This window comes from Eucalyptus grandis, chromosome 3 (genome assembly GCF_016545825.1).
Source record: "Eucalyptus grandis isolate ANBG69807.140 chromosome 3, ASM1654582v1, whole genome shotgun sequence".
Lineage (NCBI taxonomy): Eukaryota > Viridiplantae > Streptophyta > Magnoliopsida > Myrtales > Myrtaceae > Eucalyptus > Eucalyptus grandis.
In genome coordinates this window covers 44600483-44625652 of record NC_052614.1, presented here as the reverse complement: position 1 = coordinate 44625652, position 25170 = coordinate 44600483, and the positions used below count along the sequence as shown (strand labels likewise).

General features: G+C 38.5%; 2 protein-coding genes across 2 annotated transcripts; both read left to right on the top strand.

The window, feature by feature from the left end:
* The first annotated feature begins 5003 nt into the window (after positions 1-5003).
* On the top strand, positions 5004-10536 carry LOC104439141. Its single transcript, XM_010052251.3, has 3 exons — positions 5004-5177; positions 5281-5349; positions 8461-10536. Exon 3 carries the CDS (start codon positions 8485-8487, stop codon positions 10510-10512), a length of 2028 nt encoding a protein of 675 aa, XP_010050553.3. The 5' UTR covers positions 5004-5177; positions 5281-5349; positions 8461-8484; the 3' UTR covers positions 10513-10536.
* Positions 10537-20879: 10343 nt separating this feature from the next.
* Positions 20880-23564, top strand: LOC104439142. The gene is made up of 3 exons (XM_039309636.1): positions 20880-20966; positions 21573-22808; positions 22892-23564. The coding sequence occupies exons 2-3, from the start codon at positions 21601-21603 to the stop codon at positions 23562-23564; spliced, it is 1881 nt and encodes a 626-aa protein (XP_039165570.1). The 5' UTR covers positions 20880-20966; positions 21573-21600.
* Positions 23565-25170: the final 1606 nt, after the last annotated feature.

Genomic DNA, 25170 nt, shown 5'->3' with positions numbered 1-25170 from the left:
GCGTTGACCTTTAAGTGCTACCATGTAGTGTTTGCAACCCTCAGGCAACTAGTTGTTACCTAAGAATTTTCCTTTCTCGATCTTGTGGTTGGCCAAATCTAGCCACTATGGACCACCGTCATTGTCAACTTGCTTTGGGCAACCGACTAACAGTGTTTGCTCCGTGGCAATGGCGACCGCCACATGTTGCCGCCAATCACAAGACAAACCCATTCCATATTGTGGTGGTTGCTCTACGACCATTTCGAATGAGGCGACCACCCAACACTACTAATTGTCATGTTTAGGCGAACCTCACTACGGAAGTCGTCATCATCATAGTAAAAGGCAACCCCAATGAGTGGTGATTATACTATGTGTCGGAACCTACCCCTCGATAGGGAGGGGAATAAGATTTAGGAATATTGTCAAATACAGACTAATGGCCTTCAGTTGATTCGGGTCCTCCCAAATCTATGCCTCGTGCAATGTTTGGATTTTCAATCCATATTTAATTAATTCTAAAGAAATTTCTATGTAATGAGTCGCTACTAGTCTATTTAAGTCAACTAAAAACCTAATGAGATACGGGGAAAGTATCTTATTTCATATGCAACCTATTCAAGATTTTTAGATTTCACCCTAACTATTCTAAAAAAAAAAATAACAATCAAGTTATTGAAATGCACAATCAAGTGTATTTGAAGTAAACAAACAAGCACCCTAATTTTATCTCTAAAAGAAAATGGCAATCCAAAAGTCCCTATTGTAAAGTCTTAGAAGCTTGTTCGATTTCAGATTTTTTTTTTTCAGGATTTTTAGTCTTTAAGAGGAAAAAAAAACTATTCAAAGAATAGTGAAATTTTTAGGGGATTCCAATTTTTCTGAACTTTTCTGATTTTGCAAAGTTTTCCTAAATTTTAATGATTTTTCTAGATTTTTATTATTTTATTATATTTTTTTATGAATTTTCGTGATTTTTTTAATTAATTTTTTTTCATTTTCTTTGTTTTTTTCTAAAGTCTTTGTATTTTTTATGACTTTTTACGACTTTTCTAAATTTTTAATGATTTTTTTATTTTTTAATGATTTTTTTAATGTTTTTATGATTTTTATGATTTAATATTTTTAGGAATGAAGTTTTTTTTTTATTTATTTCGGAATTTTCTGGATTTTTTTTTAATGATTTTTAGAATTTTTCATACATTTTTCTTTTTTTTTTTATCTTTTTAACTGATTTATTATTTTTATTATTATTATATACGGAAGAGGGAATTCAGTGTCAAAGAAACCCGGTCCGACCTGCTGACCTGATCCATCTACCCAAACTCGACCTACGTTGGATTAAACCAGAATTTTCTACTCTTTTTATTGATTTTATTATTTTTTAATTATTTTTTTCATTACTTTTTTTCCTTCTCCACGTCGTCTTCCTCCCGAAGCCCTTCTTCATCCAGCACGGGTCTTCGAACGGAAGACACCACCATTGCCACTACCACACAAATCTTCAACCAACACTCAACACTCCAAAACACACCATTAAAAATTTACGTATCTCAGCAGGTAACCGACGCATACTCGATCGCCGGGCCACCACCATTAATCACCAGAATAACGTCACCAGTGGCCACCATTGGACACCACCAGCGTATACACATACAGAAAATCGGACCAGGAATCCACAAAAATCACAAAGTAACAGGATCCTCTCATAGTAGGAGTAGGAGATGGGCCCCAAATATTATAATGAATTAAATCAAAGAGACCATGAGAAACAGATTCACTAAGATCAAAAGGTAAGTTGTGATGTTTTCCCAACTTATATGACAAGCAATCAAACTATTTATTATCAGCAGAACCTAAATGACCACTAAAAATCAGATGACTTAATCTAGAAAAGGAAGTATGACCCAAACGAGAATGCCAAAGTTTCATATGATACTGTGACAGCACAACTACTAAGAGCAATTGGAATCTTTAGGGAGATAAGCTCAAACAGACGTCCTACTTTACGGCCTGTCCTTATCTGTTCCTTCTATGGATCCTGCACACGACAACCATTAGAAGAGAAATGAATATCAAAGCCAAGTTCACATAGTTGACTCATAGATATCAAGTTCAAGGAGAGTTTAGGAACCACGAAAGTGTCTAGTAATGACAATGTGGATATTAAAATGTTTCCTATATGGCTAACTAGTATATGTGAGTTATCAACTATATGAATGGTAGGCATTTGTGAAAGTAATGACTTTGACTTAAACAAATTGGCATTTGAAGTCATTGCAACAGGCAAAATAAAAAAACCATGAATTATAAGTAGCTGGAGTCACGGATAGAGCAGAAGTTCTAAGGACAAAAGATTTGGAAGTATCGGATTCTTGAAGAATGGAGCGGAGATCCTCTAAAGATAGAGTAACATATGAGTTATTGGAAGAACCCTCAATAGTAGCAATAGTGGCAAATGAGTGTGCAGGTGGACTTGTGTATCAGGATTGGTTGTTTGTCCCAGAAGGCTACCAAGGTTGTCATCGATAGCTAGTGTTTGCAAGATGACCAACTCGATGACAATATGTGCAATGTTTGCTACGCGATGAGGAAGAAGAAAGTGTAGCAGGAACTGCATCTTTAGGAGCGGATAAAATAGGATGGTGCACTTTTAGAGTAACAAGCCAGGTCTCTTCTGTTAATAGCTCTAAAACAACCGCCTCAAAAGAACGATATGGATCTCAATGTAGAAGTGAAGCTTGTATAGGGTCAAACTCATCATTTAGTGCCATCAGAAATTGCATAACACACATACGATCATGATATTTAGTGAACTTGCAAGCATTCATGGCGGCTTCCAAATGCGGCTCAGATAAAGCCAATTGATCCCAAATAGCATGCATAGAGGATAAAAATCATTAACAAATTGACCTGTCTCTTGATGCATGCGATGCAAATTTCTTAATAGTTGATATTGATGAGCAATATCCGAGGTGGAGTAATGGCCACCAAGCAAATCCCATGCTTCATTTGTTGTATTCAAACAACCAAACTAAAGCCTAATAGAAGGTATCAAATTATTCAAAAACCATGTCAAAATCTGATGGTTCTTGCTATCCCACTCCAAACGCTCAATATGCTTTCTCTAGTTTCATCAGCACTCCGAGTAGGCTCACAATTTTCCCCAATAACATAATGCCAAAAGTTTTCATCCTCTCAAAAAATTGACATTTTTTGAGTCCATAAAATATAATTTAATCCATTCAATACAGTTTGAATGGATATTGGCATGTCCATTTTTTTTCATTGAAAATGCACTGATTTATGTAATAAATAACCAAGAAACTAGTACTAGGAGTACAAATATGGATAAAATAATGCCGAAAATGGAATCAGCATGTCGGAATACCTCAAGGATCAATCAGTCGACTTCGGTCAACTCTGGTCATGTCATGCCCCGAGCCTCCAGAGCACACGAACATCCCTCAATGATTGATTTAAATGCAACGTCCCAAGATGTGTCACCAACCCATCGTTTTTATCTTTCAATTAAACATATGTGGAAGCATTTAACAAAACCACCTAGTCAACCATCAAAGGGTAGGGATAGCAAAACACAACAATTTTTTTTCAAAAGCAGCGCATTTATTTAATAACTTGTTAACCCTAGGAGTTTGACATGTACGAGTCTACAAGAAAATGGTAACTCCTAAATGACCTATAAGCAAAAAGGGTCGGTAGGGTAAGGGTTAACTTCAATTTCACTATCACCGGGGCCAACCAAAATTGACACCAGGCATGCTCGCGTCTTGATTCGTCGAGGCCCTAAACTGCACTCAACGATTCTCCATACTATAGGCGTGAAAACAATCAACAATGGGATGAGATATAAATCTCAGTGAGTTAACAATCTAAGTCTCGACTATGATACTAAAATGTCTCAGAGGTAGCCTAAACACGCACAATATACAAACTTACCTCATCTTGGTGCAACCCTGTACGTTAGTACATCTCTCACATGTCAATATTAGTGCAACAAGCATAAACAATAATCAAAATACCTTCGATAAGTTTCATGCGCATTACCAACACACATGTTTACAATCAATCATAAATATATCCAGAATATTAAAGATATTAAGAATATTCAGATATCCAATATATGGTAAGGATATCCGGAATATTAAAGATATTCAAAATATCTAGAATATCGTAAAGATAATCTCAATATATCTAACACAACCAATCCTAAACCTATTATAAAGATGTTAATTTAGTTATAAACTTTTCAATTTTGTTAATTTAGTCATAAACTTTTGCACGAAATTCCAATATAGTCTTTCTGGTCAATTCATTAAAAATAGCTAACATGACGATCCGGTCATTTTTGGCCGGCCTGTGTGACATACTGCCACGTCAACAATTTCTATCGAAAACTGGTTAGAATGATTACATTGAAATTTCAAACAAATGTTACTAAATTTGCAAAATTGGAAAGTGTAAGATTGAAGTGATATTTGTACAATAAGTTTATGACTGATTTGACAATTTCCTTGCATTTTCTGATACTAGACTTCCAATAATAATTTTTAGCTCATTCCTAAAATTCTACTAGACACTAGGAAATTAAACCACGTTTCTTTAAAATAGTTTCCTTATCAAATATTTATCATTTGTGTCAATTATTCCAGGAAATAAAAAGAACCTGAAGTCTTCTTGTAATTTTATCGAGACTCGAGGCTAGTGTTAGAGTAGTCTATCATTTTCCCAATTCAAGAGCTAAAACTGCAATATAGAACGAGAATCACGAGTTACCATAAAGATAGAGACCGAAGCTTCAGACATGTTTATGTACTGACTGGGCCAAACAAAAAGAGAAAAAGAGGCTCAGCCGAAAGTCGACAGCAAAGAATCAAAATCCCATGCCATATCATATTACTTTATCTTTTTGTCCTTGTTTATTCCTTCGCGTTTCTTTTTCTTACTTTATAATGGAGGTTCGAACAAACAGTCAATTGCTGTGTCTGTTAAGACGCCAGTGCTCAGCTAGCTAAGAGAGGAAGTCACCTATTCCTATTATTTGTTCCTTCTCGATGTTTATTAGGACAAAGATCTTCGTTGCTTTTCTCAGCTTCAGTTTCTCCAATTCTTCAGAAGTCGGTGTCGTTGTCTTCTGAATCGTACTTCTGGGATTCATCAGCCCTCGAGTTCAGGTTTCCTGGCGCTAGTCTTGTGTTCTGTTGCACCTCTTTCTTGCTTGTTATTTTAGTTAGCTTGCATTTGCTTGTTCGTGCTTACTAACCCATATTACTTCAGGGACAGATGTATGTATGCTCCCTATGCTTTGGATGTTTCGGCAAGTGATTATCGTACTGTAATTTGTTGGTTAGTACACTTAACCATGCTCTCTACAAGTTATAGCACATGTTTATGTTTGTTATCGATGTTCATTTTCTAATCGGTGAAAGAACTACCAGTAGAAATTATGACCCTTCACAACCTGTCACCTTTGACATTTAAAGCTTGCCATGTCAGGAAAAGTATAGCAAATGTGCTATCGAATGCAATCTTTCCTATGTGAATGGGATCCAAGAAGTCTGCAGGGTTAGAGATGTGGTAGGGTTACACGAATTATTTTTGGAGTTGAGAAGCAGCTTTCACTTAAAATTTTGAAAATCCAACCTGACAGCAAATGCATCTGAAGTCATCTAATCTATTGTTGTATTGTATTTTGGTAAATATAGTATAAGGCCACAGGCAAGTTGAAATATGGCGTTCTCATTGGGCGACACATCTATTTTACTACCCATCACAAAGATTTAAAGTATTAAAACTCCCAAAATTAGAAAAGAAAAAGGCCTTAGTTAATGAAGGCAAGACCCAAAATTAGGACGAGTTTCTTTCAATACTAAATGCTACGGGTGTGCAGAGGATATGCGGAATCCGTGGACCTTAGAGAACAAGTTGGGTAGGTTTCATAATCGGAAGTAGAACTCACAGATTAGGTTCCAGCTCTAAAATTGCGGTAAAAGTGAGCATAAGGGATGTTCCATATCACTATGTACCCTTTGCAGGAACCCTGCATGTTGTTTTAAAAAAAAAAAAATGCGTACTTAATTGTTTATGATTATTTGTTTTTTTTTCTTATGAAGTGATTCATACATTAATGTGTGAAAACTCTAATTAATCAATAATCTCCAACCTCATTTAGAAAATAACTCTCTCTCTCTCTCTCTCTCTCGGTTTTTTCCTTATGAAGTGTTTCATACATTTATGTGTGAAAACTCTAATTAATTAATAATCTCCAATCTCATTTAGAAAATGATTCTCTTTCTGTCTCTCTCCGCACGTACTACATGTGTGCGAGTATGTGTGACGAGCTTGACTTCATTTTAGTTCATATCATTGTGATAGGTTGTTGCCTCAACTCATGAATTTAACCAACAAACAGAAATTGGTTAATTTATATATTTTTTTGCCTTTGATGTTATAGACGTTTTAGGATTGTTACCATTAGACATCAAAATTGTTTTTAACATGTAATTCATTTAGGTGTTATGTTGAATGTTCAATGTGAGTAACTAGAACAACTGCATTTTTTGTTCAATGATAAAAACAAAAAACAATTGAATAAATACGAGGTACTTTAGGATACTTTTGAATGGAACAATAATTCCAAGTTCCAAGGTGGTTTCAAAAGCCTATAAAATGGGTTTTAGAGTCCAAAAACTTGGAACCATCATTTATGGGGTTACACACCTCTACTTTATGGTCCCATATTACCACTCGTTTACCTTTTTTTTTTTCTTTTCCTTTTGTTTTAATAGAATGTGGAGGCGAATATAAGGAAAATCCCAAAAATGAAATTATCCAGATTGCCAAATAATTCATAACTTGCTCAAATTTGACAAGATCAAACTTTCCCGAGAAAAGCTTGCCAAAACAACTTTTTTAAGCATCAAAATTGAGTCCGAGTAAATTTATAGAAAAGACAAATAGTTATAGTAGAAGAGTGGAGGAAATTTATTCCTTTTTCCCCAAATTAACTTCTATATTTTCTTTCTTCGATCCCTGAATAGTCAACATTGAAAACCTAGTAAAAGATGAATAAAACTCAAAATACCAAAAAATGTTCTTTTGCCGGAAAATGAAATTCTTAATTATTTGTTATTGTCATAACTAAATTCCTAAAAAATTAATGTAAAATCTTCGGAATATGCAAGAAATTACAATTAAATCCTTATTTCCAATTTTTTCCTTTTGTAATTACCATTAGTAAACCAAGAATCTACGATGACAAAACCAGTTGGAACACCAATAATTCGCATTCCCAAGCCCACGTAGATAGTCGATGGTTTTAAGAATGATCAAAAGCGGCTTCAAAAAAGCAAAGCTTAGAAGTGTCATTTTTTTGCTTTTGTAATTGGAAATTTACTTGGAATAGATCATTCTTTCCTTTGGGAATTTTCCTTAAGTTGTTACTCTCCTAAAATTTTTTATCTGATTTGAGAAAATGCTTTAGTGCAACATTTTTCCATATACACCAAATTGTAGTGAGTATAGCCAGTTCATTATTTTGAAAAATCAAGGAAGACTCATAAGAAGGTGGACGGCTAACGGCACAAATTTGTACCGAAGCTTCTTCATAGATAGTGAAGGTCTAGATGATCACTATCATAAATGAAAAAGAAAGAAAATAGAAGGTGGAGTCGCAAAAGAAAATACAATCACCAACTCTAGGAAAGGAAAGAGAGATGAACATGGAAAGAGCTGGGAAAGTGGATAACTATGATGGGACTTTTTCCTTCTATCAATCTATTTTGAATAGTTATAATCGTTTGTATTTATTTTACTTTTTACTTTTCATTTAATTCTTAATTTTGCTGATCACGGATAATATTATTCTTTTTAACATTCAAAACTCCTGACAATTCCACAATATTCAATTATTAATATGTAGTTTATTCAAAAAAATTTATTCTTTCAAATTTGACAGGCAAAAAAATAATTTTATTTTTTATTTTTGCTTAAGTGTAAACAAATAGTCTTAAGAAAAACAAAAATACCTACGCACTCTCGTTGCGTGGACTTCCAATGAACTAAATAAACTTACAATTATCAAAAGGAATTTTATTTGCATTGTGAATCTTCCTTTCTATTTGTAACGCTTGACAATCATCATCAACAAGTAAAACACAAAGAACTTAACAAAGCATTTTTTAAAAAAAATAAAAATTACGCACGTCGTGTTTGACCGGTGGGTCACTTCACACATATGCTGCATCCAATACGGAATGAAAATCTAGAGTCCTACTTATGCATAACTTGTAGGATAAGCAATGTGCACACTATTGAATTCAAAGGTGCGAGATTCTTATAGATTGAGAGAATTAACGGATGCAATATTGTATGAATTTGTGCAGTCTTGTGAAAGCTTTTTGTAATTGTTCTTCCTAAGCAATGTGAACCTCACTCTGCATTTGCATTGATGTCTAGTGAGCACACCTGAACGAAGCTGCCATGAGTTTGAACCCCGTGTTGCAACTGTTAAAAGGCCTGTGGGAGGTGTGTGGGATTCAGTTATTGTTCACCTTAAGCTTTGCCTGCCAGATTGTTCTCGCAATATTAGGCAGCCATCGGAAATATATGACGTCGAATTTAGCTACATTCATCATATGGGCCACATACTTACTCCTTCCTTACTTCGCAACAATGGCGCTGGGCAAGCTTACTGTGGTCCGCATCGATGATCCTGAGAATCCGGGTTATGATGTGGTGTTGGAAGGGCTGTTGGCCCCGTTGCTTCTGATGCAGCTCGGGTACGTAGACGGCATGACAGCCTATGCGGTGGAAGATGACCGGCTGGGAAAGAGACAGGTGCTCAACATTGGGGTTACGGCCGTCGTAGTGGTTTGCATTCTGGTTCGATGTGGGGACCGCTCGTCCCCCGTCTCATGGCTGTACTTCCCCTTGTCTGTGGTTGGAATTGGGAAGTCGGTGAGATGGGTCTGGGTTCTCTACTCCGTGTATGATGAGAACTCGAGCGTGACCGCTGAGGACATCAATGAGGTAACCGAGATTCCGAGAAAGTTCAAAGAGTTCCCCGAGGACGACAAGTTCGACTCTGCAAAGGACATCTTGAGGGCGTACTTTCGGTTTGAATGTCTGAAGCCCCACCTCCAGAACTGGCTGTACCACCCTCTATTCATATCGCGCGATTGGATGTCCATCGATGATTACCATGCCAACCGTGCTTTCACCATGACCGAGATCGAACTGAACTTCATGTTCGATGTGCTCTACACTAAAGCGCCCGCTCTGTACACCATATTCGGCCTCATATGCCAATTCCTCGGCTTCTTCTGCTTGGTGTCTGCCTTGTGTGCATTCGCCATCATCTTCAAGAATGCCTTCCTGATCGATATGTATGTCACCTATACCTACGCATTACTGATGGCAGTCACATCTCTCGAGCTTTATCAAATCATGGCGCTGCCTTTTTCGGATTGGGCAGTGGTGAAGATGAGTATGCACCTTAAGGTGCCGCTTGTCCAAAGGCTCCTTCCATATCTAGCCGATCGGTGCATGAGGAAGAAAAGATGGTCGACGTCGATAGGGCAGCTCAATTTGTTAGACCACAACCGCTCAAACAAAGAATATCCGAAGCCCATTGCCACGGTACTTGATTGGTTTGACGAAATGAAGACTATCAGGTGGGATCCGTTTTGCTCCCGCCAGGCCATCCCCTCGTGGCTCAAGGTGCTGGTGGTTCAAACGATGACGGAGCTAGAGAAGAAAAGAGACCACCGGCCCTTCAAAGAAAGAGGCAAGTGGACGCTCGAGACTCAAGACGTCCAAGAGAAACAAGGACTGAGCGGTAGCATCGAGAGGATTTTCGATCAGAGCATCATTATCTGGCACATTGCAACGCAAATCCTGCACTCATTGGAGAGCGAGAACTCCGACGCTTGCAGAGGAAGCAAACTCTTATCGGACTACATGATGTACCTCCTGGCTCGGCATCCTTACATGTTGACCCTCAACACTGCCGACATTACGTTGGAGTACGCTTGTTGCACCCTGAGGCCTTTCTTAAGGTTCCGAGACTATAAAGACGCAATTAGCACACTGTCGTCACAGGATGGAGAGGTGCCACCCCCCGTCAAACCAAGCAAGGAGACGAGGATCACTCGCGACTGGCACGTGTTGTTGGATGTGCAAAAGCTTGTGGTCGACCTAAGGTCGATGGACAACAAGTGGGAGCTCATTAGCAGCATCTGGGTGGAGATGCTGTGTCATGGAGCATCCAAGTGTCATGTGTATCACCATGGCATGCTATTGAGAAAAGGAGGCGAGCTCATCACTCATGTGTGGCTCCTATTGGCTCACAAGACCGACAAGCACCGTTCGAGCGATGACGAGCTTTCTGAAGATACCGCCAACACCACCGCCTCGGCCACACCTCACCCAGCGAGAAAAGGTCTTTCTAGTTGCATCCAAAGGGTTTTTATGGGGAAGAGAGATACTAATATATTTGACAATCCATAAATGAACTTCGTCTTGTCACGCGTGGTTGGGTTTTTTATTTATATTATAATATATAAATATTAAACCGCAGCTGGCCTTGACATATGATATCAAAATAAAATATCTTAAGTTTTTTATTTGTATCAGTAATTTTATATTTTCCACCCACACTTTAGTATTTAGCAAAAGCCTAGCCTACGTTTGAGGTAGAATATTAGAATATATAATCATTAAATGCTTTGCATTTTGTAACTTAAACTTTTGGAATAGTTGGTATTAATGCCAAATAATTTTACAATTCATGCACTCGAAATGATCTTATCAAATCAGTCAAAAAGCAAAACTCCACACCGTAGTGTTTGGGTACATGTTTAGCACTTCTCATTCAGAATGACCGGCTTACTTTCATCTTTGTACAACTTAGTTCATCGACTCCTAATAAGTTGTAGGGATGAGCATCCGTCAGGCCTCGGTCCCAAAAATTGAGGACCGGCACTGTGTGAGTTGGTCCTAGGGTTAGGGGGTGAACCGGCCCAACCCGGACCATGCTCACTCCTAATAGGTTGAGGTGCAAATCATATGATGTCGGATCTTGCAGTCAATTTATGTTGTTTATAAAAGAGAACGTGACTGAAAATTTATTTCATCGTATATTTTCCTTTTTCTCCTATGCAATCAAAAACACCAGATTTACCAAGCTGAGATCATCTATCCACTACATGTCAAACTGCAAAGTGGAATTAAGGCGCCCGTGTTTCGATCCTTCATGCCTGCCTAGAAACAAAATGGCAGAGCCTCAATTGTCACGATTGTTACTTCTGTATGTCCGCTAGAAGAATTGCAATTGAGTTCGAAATAAATATCGCTAAACAGTATTTAAGGAATGTAGAAACTCTGGAAATTTACAAGAAGAATCCAAAACTTCGACTTGTTTCTCTAATATTGTGGCAATAGGTAAGAACGGCTAGCTATGCTTGATAACCTCTATTTCCACTTCTAATATTATTCATCTATCAATGAGATTGAATTAACACAAATCAATTCTCAATTAACACAAATCAATACTCAACTCTGAGATCATTAATAAGAATGAAAAAGAGAAGAAGCTGGATGACGGCCACTGACAAGCTAAAAAACGATGCATGAATTCTGTACACAAGTCGCTGATCACGACAGAACAATAAAGTGGCAGCATCTTCTCAAGTTCTTACAAAGCATGCAGAATACGAGTATCCCGAAAATGGAAACGACGAGATTTCTCAATTGCTTACGGCTTTAACATCCTCAAAACTATCTTTATACTGACCACCCAACTCACTAACAACAAGAAGCTCTCCTCCTCCCCTAAGTCGTCGCTTCCTGGAACTCCGTCTGATAGCACTTGTCGAAAGTGCTTTTGCCTCGCCAATCATGCCAAGAATCACGAACCGAACTGCCCAATGAAGCTTGACGAAGAAGAAGAAGGACACTTGGATGAAGAACAAGAGGACTCGATGAAGAAAAAGCAGACTCCACGAAAAGGAAGGACACTCGGACGAAGATGTGAAGAGAACTTAAAAGAAAATTATGTTGACGTCAATTAGAACTTGCAAATTTGGGGCCTACAAAAGTGTGAGCAGAATTTAAGGAATAATGGAGTTTGAGCAGAGACTTGAAGAAATGAAACGAGCGGCAACAGGCAAACTATCAGTGAGAACTTATAGAATCAAGAATACAGAAGATGAAGATGAAGAATGACAGTAGATGATCTGTGAAGAAGTTTTCGATTCTGTATTTCCATTCAATTGAACAAAAGAAGATGTTCTCCATAATCATCAACCGATTACAATACCTCTCTGTATATATGCGGAAAACAGAGGACTAACAACTAGAAAAACAAACTAACTAACTTTCGCTAACAAACTTTACAGCTAAGCAAAACAGAACAGCAATCTTGAGACTTTGGTAATCCGCAGCAATCTTGAGACTCAGCAATCTTGAGACTTTGGTAATCCGTGTCTTTGACATCTGTATGATCTCCACCGTTGATGAAACTCATTATCCATGAGTTATCAATTTCTTCAACTCTTTTTGCTTCTTGACCGCCTTCCGGTGATCCACATCTATAATTGTCGAGGACTTCACCTCCCGTGATTGACTTCTCAATATAGCAAACTTGGTTTTGATCTTGATTCTCTAACATTCCCCCTCAAATTGGGAGGAGTAAAGGATTCGATTCCCAATTTGGTTATGAGAGTAAGATGAGATAAGCGGGATAGAGACTTGGTAAATATATCAGCTAATTGTAGATGAGTAGAAATATACCGAATACGAATAGATCCGAAGAGACTTTCTCACGGACAAAGTGAAAGTCAACTTCAATGTGCTTGGTTCGAGCATGTAATATTGGATTGGCGGTGAGAGAAATTGCTGATTTGTTGTCACAATATATAGTAGTAGGTGGCTGAAGAGAAATCCCTATATCTCGTAGCACAAATGTGATCCAGTGAGTTCAGCCGTGGTCGAAGCAAGTGCACGATACTCGCTTCGCCTGAAGATCTAGAAACAGTAGGTTGCTTCTTGGCCGACCAGGATAGTAGATTGGATCCAAGAAACGTGCAAAAACCTGTTGTGGACACGTCGTGTTGTTGGACAACCAGCCCAATCCGCATCGAGAAACCATAGAGATGTACTGAACTTTGAGAATGGAGATAGATTCCAAGATGTATAGTACCTTTGACATATCTAAGTACTCTTTTAACGATGGAAATCTCCAACAAGAGGGCTGTTGCATCTTTTGACAGAGAAGATTAGTAGCAAATGCCGATCGGTCGAGTAATGGTTAAGTATTGAAGAGCACCAACCAAGCTTCGTATTCCATAGGATCGTAAGTAGATTTGCAAAGTGTCGCCATGGAGATTGATCGAAGAGGCAGAGGTGTTGAGACTGGTTTACAGTCGGCCATATAAGCTCGTTTCAACAAGTCAATAGCATATTTAGTTTGACACAGAAAGAGAGTCTGTGAAGTTCGTTTGGCCTCAATACCCAAAAAATAGTGAAGATACCCAAGATCTTTCATATGAAACTGAAGACTAAGTTTCGAATAAGATCGTTAAGAGATGTGGTGAACTCCTACCAAGATGATATCATCAACATATAGGAGCAAGAGAACGTATGTGAATTTGTATGTAGAACAAATAACGATGGATCGGCTGTGCTGCGTAAGAAACCATTTTCGATTAAAAACTTGCTGAATTTATCAAACCAAGCTCTTGGTGCTTGTCGAAGACCATATAGAGACTTGTGGAGTAAAAGACATGGTTTGACCGATGAGGACCGATAAAGCCAGGTGGCTGTTCCATGTACACTGCCTCGTTCAAATCTCCATGAAGAAAAGCATTCTTAACATCAAGCTGGTGTATTGGCCAAAGTGTCTTATCATAGCAAGAGATAACACTATTCGAATTGTTGTGTGTTTCACAACCGGACTGAAAGTCTCGGTGAAGTCTAGTCCTTCTTCTTGGTGAAAGCCTTTGGCGACTAGACGAGCTTTGAGTCCGTCAAGACGCCATTTGGTGTGAGTTTGGTCTTATAGACCCATCTCGCAGCCTATTACATGCATCCGGTTAGTTCTAGGAATCAATGTCCATGTTTGATTTTCAGCAAGTGCATCCATCTCTTCTTTCATAGCCCTATACCAGCTTGATTAGCTAAAGCTGACTTGATAGACTTTGGTTCCATAGAACGGATAATCAGCTAAATAAGCATACTTTGGATTTGGTTTTTGAATTCCAGACTTTAGTCGAGTTTGCATATGATGAGTATTACTTGTACCTTGAGAGGATGACAGAATGGAATTGGAGTTGGAGTGCCTTTCATTAGAACTTCCTTCAGCTCGTAGATCATTGTGTGAGGATAAGGAACCGGTAGTATTTTGTTCTTGAGAAATAGAACAATGTTGAGGCACAAAGCATCTATAAATTGTCCTTCTGTCATTGTCTCATCTTGCATATTCCTTGAGGAAATGATCTCGAGATTGCTGTCTCTGTGACAAGGATGATAGGTACAGCAATCATGGAAATCAGATGGATCGGGTGTGTGGCGATCGATGAGTGGATCTAGTAGCTGGTGACTCGGTGCTTGATGACTCAAGGAAATGTAGGCCTTCACTCCATAGTTTGTATAAGTTTGTATAATGTCCATATTCATTGATCAGCTTCTTTGTAAAAGGATAGGAATACTCATCAAAGACAACGTGCCTACTGATGTATACACGATTATTAGTTGGGACCAAACATCGATACCCTTTGTGCTGAGTGCTATAACCCAAGAAGATACGGGGAAGAGATCGAGGATCAAGTTTATGACTTGCATATGGTCTTAAGCAAGGATAGCATGCACAGCCAAATACTCTTAAATGATCATACCTTGGCTGTCTATGATGAAGTTTGCTATAGGGTGTGTTCATCTCGCAACTTTGGTGTGGGAAGAATGTTGATGATGTAATTAGCCGTCACAAATGCATCCACCCAAAATCTCAAAGTGGAACTTTTGAGTGATAGAGCATAGCTAATCCAAGTTCAACGATGTGTCGATGCTTTCTTTCAGAGACTCCATTCTGTTCGGAGTGTGAGGACATGATATGAACTGTCTTATTCCATGATGACTCAGAAATTTTTGAAATCTAAAGCTTACGAACTCTCCACCTCCATCACTCTGGAAGATTTTAATCGATGATTATACTTTGTCGTTCAACTAGCTTCTGAAATTGAACAAATATATCATAAAACTCAGATTTCAACTTCATGGGATATAGCCCAAAGACGAGAAAAATTGTCAACAAAAATCACATAATATCTAAACTTTTGAAAGGAACAGATCGGGTGATGGTCCCCATATGTCACAATGAATTCTTTCTAATGGGGAACTTGATACGTAATCCGAAAAGGAAATGATAGAGCTGAACTTTTGGCTATTTGACAGCCGCGCAAACAACTTGAGATGAAGAAGCAAATTGTATAAGCTTCGTTTTTGTAGATGCTTAACTACTTGAGCATTTGTATGAGCCAAACGCTGATGCCATATGTCTTCACCGACTGTCTTTTTGTCGCCGAGTAAAGAAGGCTTCGTGGTTTGTGGATTAGCTTGATAAAGACCCCTAATTTTCCTTCCGAGCTTCACGGTTGTGTTGGTATTGTTGTCCTTTACATAAACACCAGTTTTGTCAAAAATAAAAGAACAAGGGAAGTCATCGTGAGTTTAGATACCGAAAGGAGGTTCTTCTTTATCTCTCCGGGACAATTAGAACATCGTTAAGAGGTAATGTATTGTTCTTTGTTTTGAGCCAGTGTTGCCAATGTGAGTTACAGTAAACATGATCCATTGCCTATCATAACAAAGATATCATGTCCTTGATATTTAGAAAAAGTATGGAGCATACCAGATCAGCACTAATGTGAGCCGTAGCTCCAGTCAGGATACCACTCACCGCCCGTTGAGTCTTCAATATGCATTCTTTGTCAAGGCTGCTGGAATATCTTCTGTTTGATAAGAATTGTCAAACCGATACCAGCAGCGAAGAGCATCATGTCCAGACTTTTTACATATTTGACACTCTAGTCGAATGCTACTTGTTTCTTTTTCATTCTGCAAATTTTTACTTGAGTTTGCAGAAGGATAAGTCTTGACATTTTGGTACCTCGTGAGTAAGTAGTATAGGGCCTAAACCCTTGGTTTGTTGTAGGGATAACATTTCTCTGTCTAGGGTGTTGATTTCCTTGCCCGGACTCGAAGATATCCGTTCTGCATTCCGATATCTCTCAAAACCACGACCCCTATTGTTACCGCCCGCCACGACCATAGCTTCGACCACCTCTCGTATCCTCCTCTTCAGATATAAATCCGAAGCTTGAGAAAAGTAGTTTTCATTTGTGGCATCTTTAGACCGAACCCGAAACTGTCTTTGTCCAAAATACGCCAAATTCGGATTGAACCGACTCCTAGAAAAGTTTTTGAGTCTCAATTCAAACCTTTCTAATTGAGCAATAACCTCATCATACTGGGCCGAGGCTTTAAACAATATATGGTTGTCCGAAAGTTCTCATACTGACCTAAACCTTCCAATACACCAAACATCTTGGTTATATCATCCACAGTTTGCCTATTGCATTCAACTGATCACATATGGATTTATATTCCCGAGATAATCAGCAAGGGTTTGTTCATGCTTATGACATGTTTGCAGTTTCCCCTTAATTCAAACTCTCTAGCAATTGATTTGTGTAAACCTTTTCGAAGAGTTTGCCATACTTCAGCTGATGTTTCTAATCCAATGATTAGGCTCAAAATATTTTTTAACAGCCCAGAGATCCATGATGAAATCAATCGATCTGTTCTAATCCAGTCAAGATACTCGGGATTAATAAGATCGGTTTCACAACCTTCATCCTCTGTTTGCAGCATTCGAGAGGGTGAAGGAATATCTCCATTAACAAAACCAAATAAATCTTGGCTTTTCAAAAACCTTTGATCCGAGCTTGCCACAATAAGAAGTTGTCCTCAGCAAGTTTGATTGTGACGAAGTTTGTGATATTCACATGTATCGGAAAAGGATATTTTGGAGTTCTAATCGCCATTAATATGATTCTTTGAAGAAGATGATAACAAAGTAGTGCTTATGAGCTCTAAACCCGTATGTGTTTACCTTGAACCGAGGGCTTCGGTGTTCGTCTACTTCTTCCGGCTTGATTCACGATCCGGTTACTTGATAGATTCTATTCTCGACGCAGTTGATCTTCCCGCTTCCGATACCATGAGAACTTATAGAATCAAGAATACAGAAGATGAAGATGAAGAATGACAAGTAGATGATCTCGTGAAGAAGTTTTCGATTCTGTATTTCCATTCAATTGAACAAAAGAAGATGTTCTCCATAATCATCAACCGATTACAATACCTCTCCGTATATATGCGGAAAACAGAGGACTAACAACTAGAAAAACAAACTAACTAACTTTCGCTAACAAACTTTACAGCTAAGCAAAACAGAACAGCAATCTTGAGACTTTGGTAATCCGCAGCAATCTTGAGACTCAGCAATCTTGAGACTTTGGTAATCCGTGTCTTTGACATCTGTATGATCTCCACCGTTGATGAAACTCATTATCCATGAGTTATCAATTTCTTCAACTCTTTTTGCTTCTTGACCGCCTTTCCGGTGATCCACATCTATAATTGTCGAGGACTTCACCTCCTGTGATTGACTTCTCAATATTGCAGACTTGGCTTCTGATCTTGATTCTCTAACAATCAGAACACACAAAAAATAGAGGCAGTGAAGGGCGTGAGCTAGAGACCACCTATGAAGCACCGACACTCTTCAAGAGCCTTTGTGTTGTGTAAGACACTTTGACACATGTCCGACACTCTCGGATACTCTCGGACACTTGGCTAACACGTGTTGGAAAATTCGACACTTGGTCAATTTTCCCGACACTCAAGTCGTAATTCTGACATATGAGTTTCCAACACATGATTCCAATATCGAAGTCAATTTTAAAAATTTAATAAATGAGAGGTCAAAATATATATGTGAAAAAATAAAACACAGTAATAAAAATAATAATTAGAGAAAGAAGAAAAACCTAATATTCTCTTCTTTTCTAACTCCCACTTTCTGTGATACACAATTCACCCCCTAAGTTTTTTCCTCCTCTTCCAACATATCTAACATGCGAGTCTAGAATATGAATTGCTTGTTTTTTCTTCAAGTTTTATGGATTATTGAAATAAAGTTGAATTTGCCAAATTGAAACAATGAATGATGTTAATAAATGGCGGATGAATGTCTTTAGTGTAAATTCATTATAGGCTTTTTAATTATTTAATTATTTATGAATTTGATTCAAATTAATTTGATTGAAATAATTATAAAAATGATAATTTATTATGTATGTATAAAAATATATATTTAATATACAATGTGTCCCAACGTATCAGGATTCTTTATTTTTTTCTAAAAAACGACGTGTTGATGTATCGTATCGTGTCAGGTGTTGGTACTACTTAGGAGACCACTTAGAGGAGGGAAGAAAGTGTACTTTTAAAAAAAAAAAATTTAGGGATCCGGATTGAGCATTTGGACGAGAGTAAGGTTGAAAAAAAAGGTAAAGCGTTAGAATTTGGGGGAATTTTTTGAGAGCACGGTGAGAGAATGAGAGTTGACAAAGAAAAACAGAGGGAAGAAGCTCCTAGGCCACGGTTTAGGACTCAGTAGGCAGAGTCCTCTCTGAGCCACGATGATAACTGCCATGGGCGCACGCATGCCAACCTGTGCTTCCAGAGTAATGTCACCATTGTTGCGTTTTACTTGACCACTAATCAGCCTTCAATAGGTTAATAGTAGCTCCAAATTATATATATATATAGAGAGAGAGTTAACTAAGTCAAATCAAATCATGACCTATAGGGTTTGGGAGAACCTGAGCCAATTGTAAGTGCCGCCTTGCAAGATAGACCATCCACGCTCACTTGGGCAATTTGTTAACCACCTCAAGGATCTCACCTCGGGAGGGTCACGACAAATTGTGACTTATTAGTTGTATTATTGGCTTGTAAAATGAAAAGTCTGAGGAAAATCCCTTTTATCTTACCTAGCATCTATTATTAGACAATATATTAATTTTATATGTTCTACGATGGTTAATCACAAATTTCACATAAACAATCAACTCATGTTGAATATATTAAACTTTTGAAAAGATACTAATGAGAGGAAATTGTGATCTTTGTTTATCATCCAGATGGTACTCATAAATTTAAATAAAGGACCAAATTACTTACATTACCAAACCAATCAACGATCCTGACCAAAGACCGATCAAGGCAAGAGCAAGAAAACTCAGGAGTTTTTCCCTCTATTCTCTTGCATCTCTCCTACCTCCTGACGTCCTCTTTGTGAGCCGTGGATTCTCAGCATTCCTAAACAATATTAGATCCATCTTTTCCAACATAACCTTTCTACGCCGGCATGCCTTATTTTTCAATATAGTGAGTGCTTGCTAGTGGAGGTTTGTTGCCACAAGCAGTTTACAATGAAAATTTTATGTGAAAAGTTGTTCAAAAAGTCATAAATCTATTGTATTTTTGTCATTTCAAGCATAAACATTTTAATTTGCCAATTGAGTCCTAAACCTCTTGACAATTTATCAATTGAATCAATCCAGTCAATTTTAACTGAAATCCACCGATATAGATCATTAGTGTCACGGAAGATGATCAACACTAACATGAACAATTTTTTAAATTTTTTATTTCTTATATTTTTATTTTTCTTTATTTTTATTATCTTTTTTTCCTACCAAGTCCAACTAGGGTCGCGGCCGATCTTTGCCAACCACTAGGCAAGGGATTGGCAAGGGCCGTGAAGCCCTTGTTGATCATGTCTGAGGGTCATGGCCTTGCCCAGATATCTCGAGCACTATAGGGTGAGGCCGGGGGTGAAGGTCACAACCCTCGCAAGGGTCGCAAAGCCCTCACCTGCAGCCCTTGCTCGTGACCAGGGAGAGTTGGCAAGCGATTTCGATAAAAATAGGAAAAGACAACAAAAAAAAAAGATATAAAAAATTATAAAAATTATAAAAAAATGGAAAAATTATCAAAATTTTCTGCATCTGCACTAGCTATGCCATGAAAGACAGCTGGCGTTAACATTAGTGATTTCTAGCTAAAATTGGATAGATGAATTAAATTGGCAAAAATTAAAAATGCTTAGGAATTAATTGGCAAAATCAAAATATTGAGGACTAAACTGGCAAAAATGCAATAGGGTCAAGGCTTTGGATAATTTTCCCCAACCTTACGTGCTTTGTAGAGCACAAATTCAAGAAATGAAATGATATAAGGTCATTTTAGATTTATGTCCGCGCACTGTTGTAGTCTATTAACTTTTTATGCGTACATCGTTTGGTGTATAGGTAGGGCAAGATATTGTTGGTGGTATTAGGAAAATAGGAGGATTTTTGGAAGGTCTATGACAAGGATGTATGAAGATTAATGTAAAAAAAAACTAAAAAAACATGATGATCACGAGGAATTTCATCTGGAGAGAGGGATTGATGCCTAGATTACACAAATTGCAATAGTTTAAGCTTACGTGGTATCTTTTATCTAAAAAAGTGCACGGGTGAATTCTTTGCATACTCTCAGCAAAGTTTACACCCCTCGAGAATCGATCCAACGAACGGCGTAAAGTTAAAAATCTGACACCTGGTTTGTCGCTGGCGAAAGCCGAACAAAGACACAAAGAATCACTGATTAAAGTTACAAGTAAGTAATCAAATCACTGCTCTCTGTGTTATTATAATCCCTCTTATTATCTCTTCAGAACTATATTTTTGTAAGCTTCCCCACAAGCGTTAGGAACGCAGAACCACTCAAGTGCTATTTCTTTATTACCAAAACCTAATCTGTCAGCTTCTTGGGAGTCACACAGCATAGTAAGGTTTCGGTTTCTTGCCAGACCAATTTGTACTTTCCTTTATTTTTCCAGAAAATTCATAATCTTGTCATTAGTTTCATTTGTCTGTGAACATTTATTCTGTTTTAGCAGTGTCTCGGTGAACAATTCAGCAAAATATAAAATGTGTGAGTGTGTGTCCATGGTCTCATATTTGATGTTTGGAAAACGCTTGGTGTATTGAACTGGTTTACATAATCTGTGTGTTAAGTAATGCGGTAATCGGTAGGTGGGTGTTTGAATATGAGTCAGCTTCTTCAGATGTCCTGCAATCAGCCATCTCATTGAATATATCAATTTCGTAGATCTGGTCTAGCAAAACTAGCGCCTAGCATTGCTTATAGATTTCTGAAACTTCTCTTTCTCTTTTTCAAGTGGGTTTCACTTATGCAGGACAGCAAGACGTAATTAATCTCATTCGCTGGAATGGGAGAATTAGAGGCTAGAGCAGAGTTAGGATCCCGAAATTTTACTAATTATATTGAATGAATGCTACAAAAAGTTTAGAGATTAATTTTTCAGAATGATTCCAAGGCGGTTTATCCATTCTCATCGTCATTAATTTCACTTGCATTGTTGTTCTCAGAGAGAACGGCAGAAGACATCACGTCCCCATGAAATCGTTCAATCTGATATCATCCATAGTCAGTAGACAATGGCCTGCCTCAAGAGATTTCTGGGAGGCATGGGGCATCCAATTGCTGCTCACGATGAGCCTTACTTGCCAGATCACCCTCGTCATCCTCGGCAGCCGCCGGAGGTACATGACATCGAACATCACCAGATACGTCATCCAAACCGCCTACTTGCTCTCTTCTTACCTTGCGACTATCGCCCTTGGCAAGCTCACCTTTGTCCAGATTGACAATCCTGATCGACCTGACTACATTACCGAGCTCAAGGGGTCGCTGGCACCGTTGCTCTTGATGCAGCTTGGGAACCCCGACTCCATAACTGCATACTCGGTCGAGGACAACCGGCTCAGTGGTCGGCAGATGCTGAGTCTGTCTGTCAAGGTCATTTTCGTTATCTGGATCCTGATTCGTTGCTGGGACAGCTCGCCCCCTGTCCCATTAATGTACATCTTCTTGTCTGTTGCCGGGATTATTCGATCAGCAGAGACAGTTTGGGCCCTCGCGTTGGTGTACTGGAAGAGATCGGGCGCATCAGCCAAGGATATCTTCGATGAGGAAACTGTTGGCAAGTTCTTTGACAAGCAGGCCCCATGGCCGATGGACCAAGAGATCATCTTGAAGGCATACTATCGGTACGATTGCTTGAAGCCCCACATTGTAAACTGGCTCTACCGTCCGAAATCGCTAAAGGAATCTCAGTTAACTGTAGGGCGTGATGTAGCCTTCATCACAACTGAGGTCGAACTTGGATTCATGTATGACGTACTTTACACCAAGCAACCGATTCTCTATAAACGGCTCGGTCTCATCCGCCGCTTCACGAGCTTTTCCTGTCTAGTCTCAGCCTTGTGTGGATTTGCCATTAACTTCAAGAGCGCCTTCATGATAGACATGTACATCACCTACACTTACGCTTTGTTGATTGGAGTCACCACTCTAGAAGGTTACCAACTTGTTCAACAACCTTTTTCGGCATGGGCCATTGTGGAAATGAGCCGTCACCAAAGAAACTGGCCCAGGTTGACAAGGCCGTTGAACTTCTTAGTTGAAAAGTATATGAAGCGGAAAAGGTGGTCGAACTCAATTGGGCAACTCGACTTATTGGATCATCGCCTGAACGATGAGTGGCCCTGGTCCATCGGAAGAATCCTCAAACACTTGGGCAAAAAAGAGGTGACCTTGAGAAGGTATTGGAGTCCTCTCGCCGGAAAATCCCCAGCTCTCTCAAGGAATTGCTGGTGGAAAACATTGTAAAGTTCAACGCAATCAGACACGAAAAGCCCTTCACCAAACGCGGCGAGTGGACGCTTGAAGCTCACAAACTCAGCGGCGATGTGGAGGGGACGCAAGAGCTTGAAGTGTTGGAAAAGAACATCTCGACAACATTTGACAGAAGCATCACCATTTGGCACATGGCAACTAACATCTGCCTCCTTTCAGAGCGCGCTGATTCTCCGTATTGTAAAGGAAGCAAACTGCTATCCAATTACATGATATACCTTCTGGCATTGCGACCCTACACGTTGTCCCTAACGACTACTGACATCACATTGGAACATGCTTGCGCCATGTTGAAGCTATTTCTCAGGTACAGAGACCGCAATGTGGCCTTGGGGACATTGTCGTCAGAAGAGAAGGTGCTCGAACCCTCCCTGGATGACATCGTGAAGGAGTGGCACGTGCTACGGGATGCGCAGGAATTGGCTGCGATGCTGAAGGACAAGAACTACAAGTGGCAGATCATAAGCAGCATTTGGGTGGAGATGTTGTGCCACGCTGCATATAGATGTCAAGTTTACCATCACGAGAACCTGTTGCGGCAAGGCGGAGAGCTTATAACTCATGTATGGCTGCTCTTGATGCACCATACTGATAAGTATAAACCCCTTTCCAAGACCAAGCCGACCAAAGAAACCGAAGGAAAGTCGCAAGATGAGTTGTGATCCTAGGATCGATCGTGCTCTGCACCCAATTGTAGTGAGTGTGTGTGTGTGTTCTCTCTCTTTTACCTTCTTGGTAAGGAAGTGCTCAGTAAGATCATTGTAATCGCATTCAGCTAAGAGACTTGTCAATGAAGCATAGTGACGTATACGAGATATAGATCCTATATATTTAAAAGGCTCGTTTTCTTTGTACTCCCTTGCCACTCATTGCTTGGAAAGTAGTTTAATTTTTTGAAACCAGTATTGACTAGAACTGTGGTTTGGTTGTTAACTTGTCTACGGTCGGACATACTAGTCGTTGGGCAGGTGATTTTAAAGGGTGCAGCTTTTCTTTTCTTTTCCTTTGGTAGTACTCAGCCCACGTTCATAATGTTATAAAACATCTCTCAACGAAAACTAAATCCAAAGTATTTGATAAGCTTACGTAGGTGTTGCAGAAAATGATAACTAAAACCCTGCAGGTTCTGCACTCATACGAGGGAGACTCGCTAAGTGTAATAATCTGCAAACGCAAGGTCATATAAACAAGCGTAGGCTCTGCATTTGACCGGGCAGTAAAAACTTAAAGTTTTCAGGTATGCTTTACGACCGCTGGAGTTTTGATTTGAAGATAAAGTTCGTAGCAATCAAGTATGACATTTCAAAATTGTTCCTAAAAAAAAAGGCCATGGGCAAATGAGCACACTTGGCTTTTGACTGCTGATTCTAAGCGGCAGTAAGAGTGAAACCCATTTGGAAGCACAAGAGAAAAGTGGGGTCTTCAAATGGATGGGTTGGGTGAAAAATGACCCGATCCAAATTGATCAATTTAATTAATTTTGATCCATTTATACATAATATAAATCTAATTACCTATACCTGGCCTGATGCATACTCAATCCATTGTTGACACTTGAATTTTGGTGGCCTGGTCATCTTTTTATTGCATAAAAATAAGGGATTAATTTTTAACCTCTAAACATAAATATTAGAATTAAAATTGCATAACATATAATATTATGAGCATTGATTAATTGTTGATTATTGCATTGGATTGGCAGTGGTTTGAAGTTCTAAACTTAATTGATTTGGACTAAACTCGCAGAATCATGAAATTCAAGCCCAATGAATATCTCGTGTGGCAAAAAAATTGCATGGGCCACGCAGGGTTATTAAAATTGGAAAATTTCAGAAATTTAGAGAGCAATTGAGCCATAAAAAAGAAGAAGGAAGAGAAAATATTCTTATGTTTTTTACAAAGGTAATCAAACGAAGGGGATATTACACACTTAGGCTCCATTCGTTTCGTGAAAAATTATTTCCGGGAAAACGTTTTCCGAATTTTACGACGTTCGTTTCACGAAAAATTGAATTCCTTGGGGAAAATGTTTTCCATCAAAGGAAAAAAGTCTTCTAAAATAGAGGAAAATGTTTTCACTTTTGAAAAGTGGAAAACATTTTTTCACTTGATCTCTCTTACTTCACACATCTACGAATTCTCACTTCCTCCTTCCCTTTTTTTTTTCTTCTTCTTTTCTTTTTTATTTGAATTATTTTTTAATTTTTATTTTTTCTTTTTAATTTGAATTATTTTTAATTTCCTTTTTCTTTTTTTCTCATCTTTTTC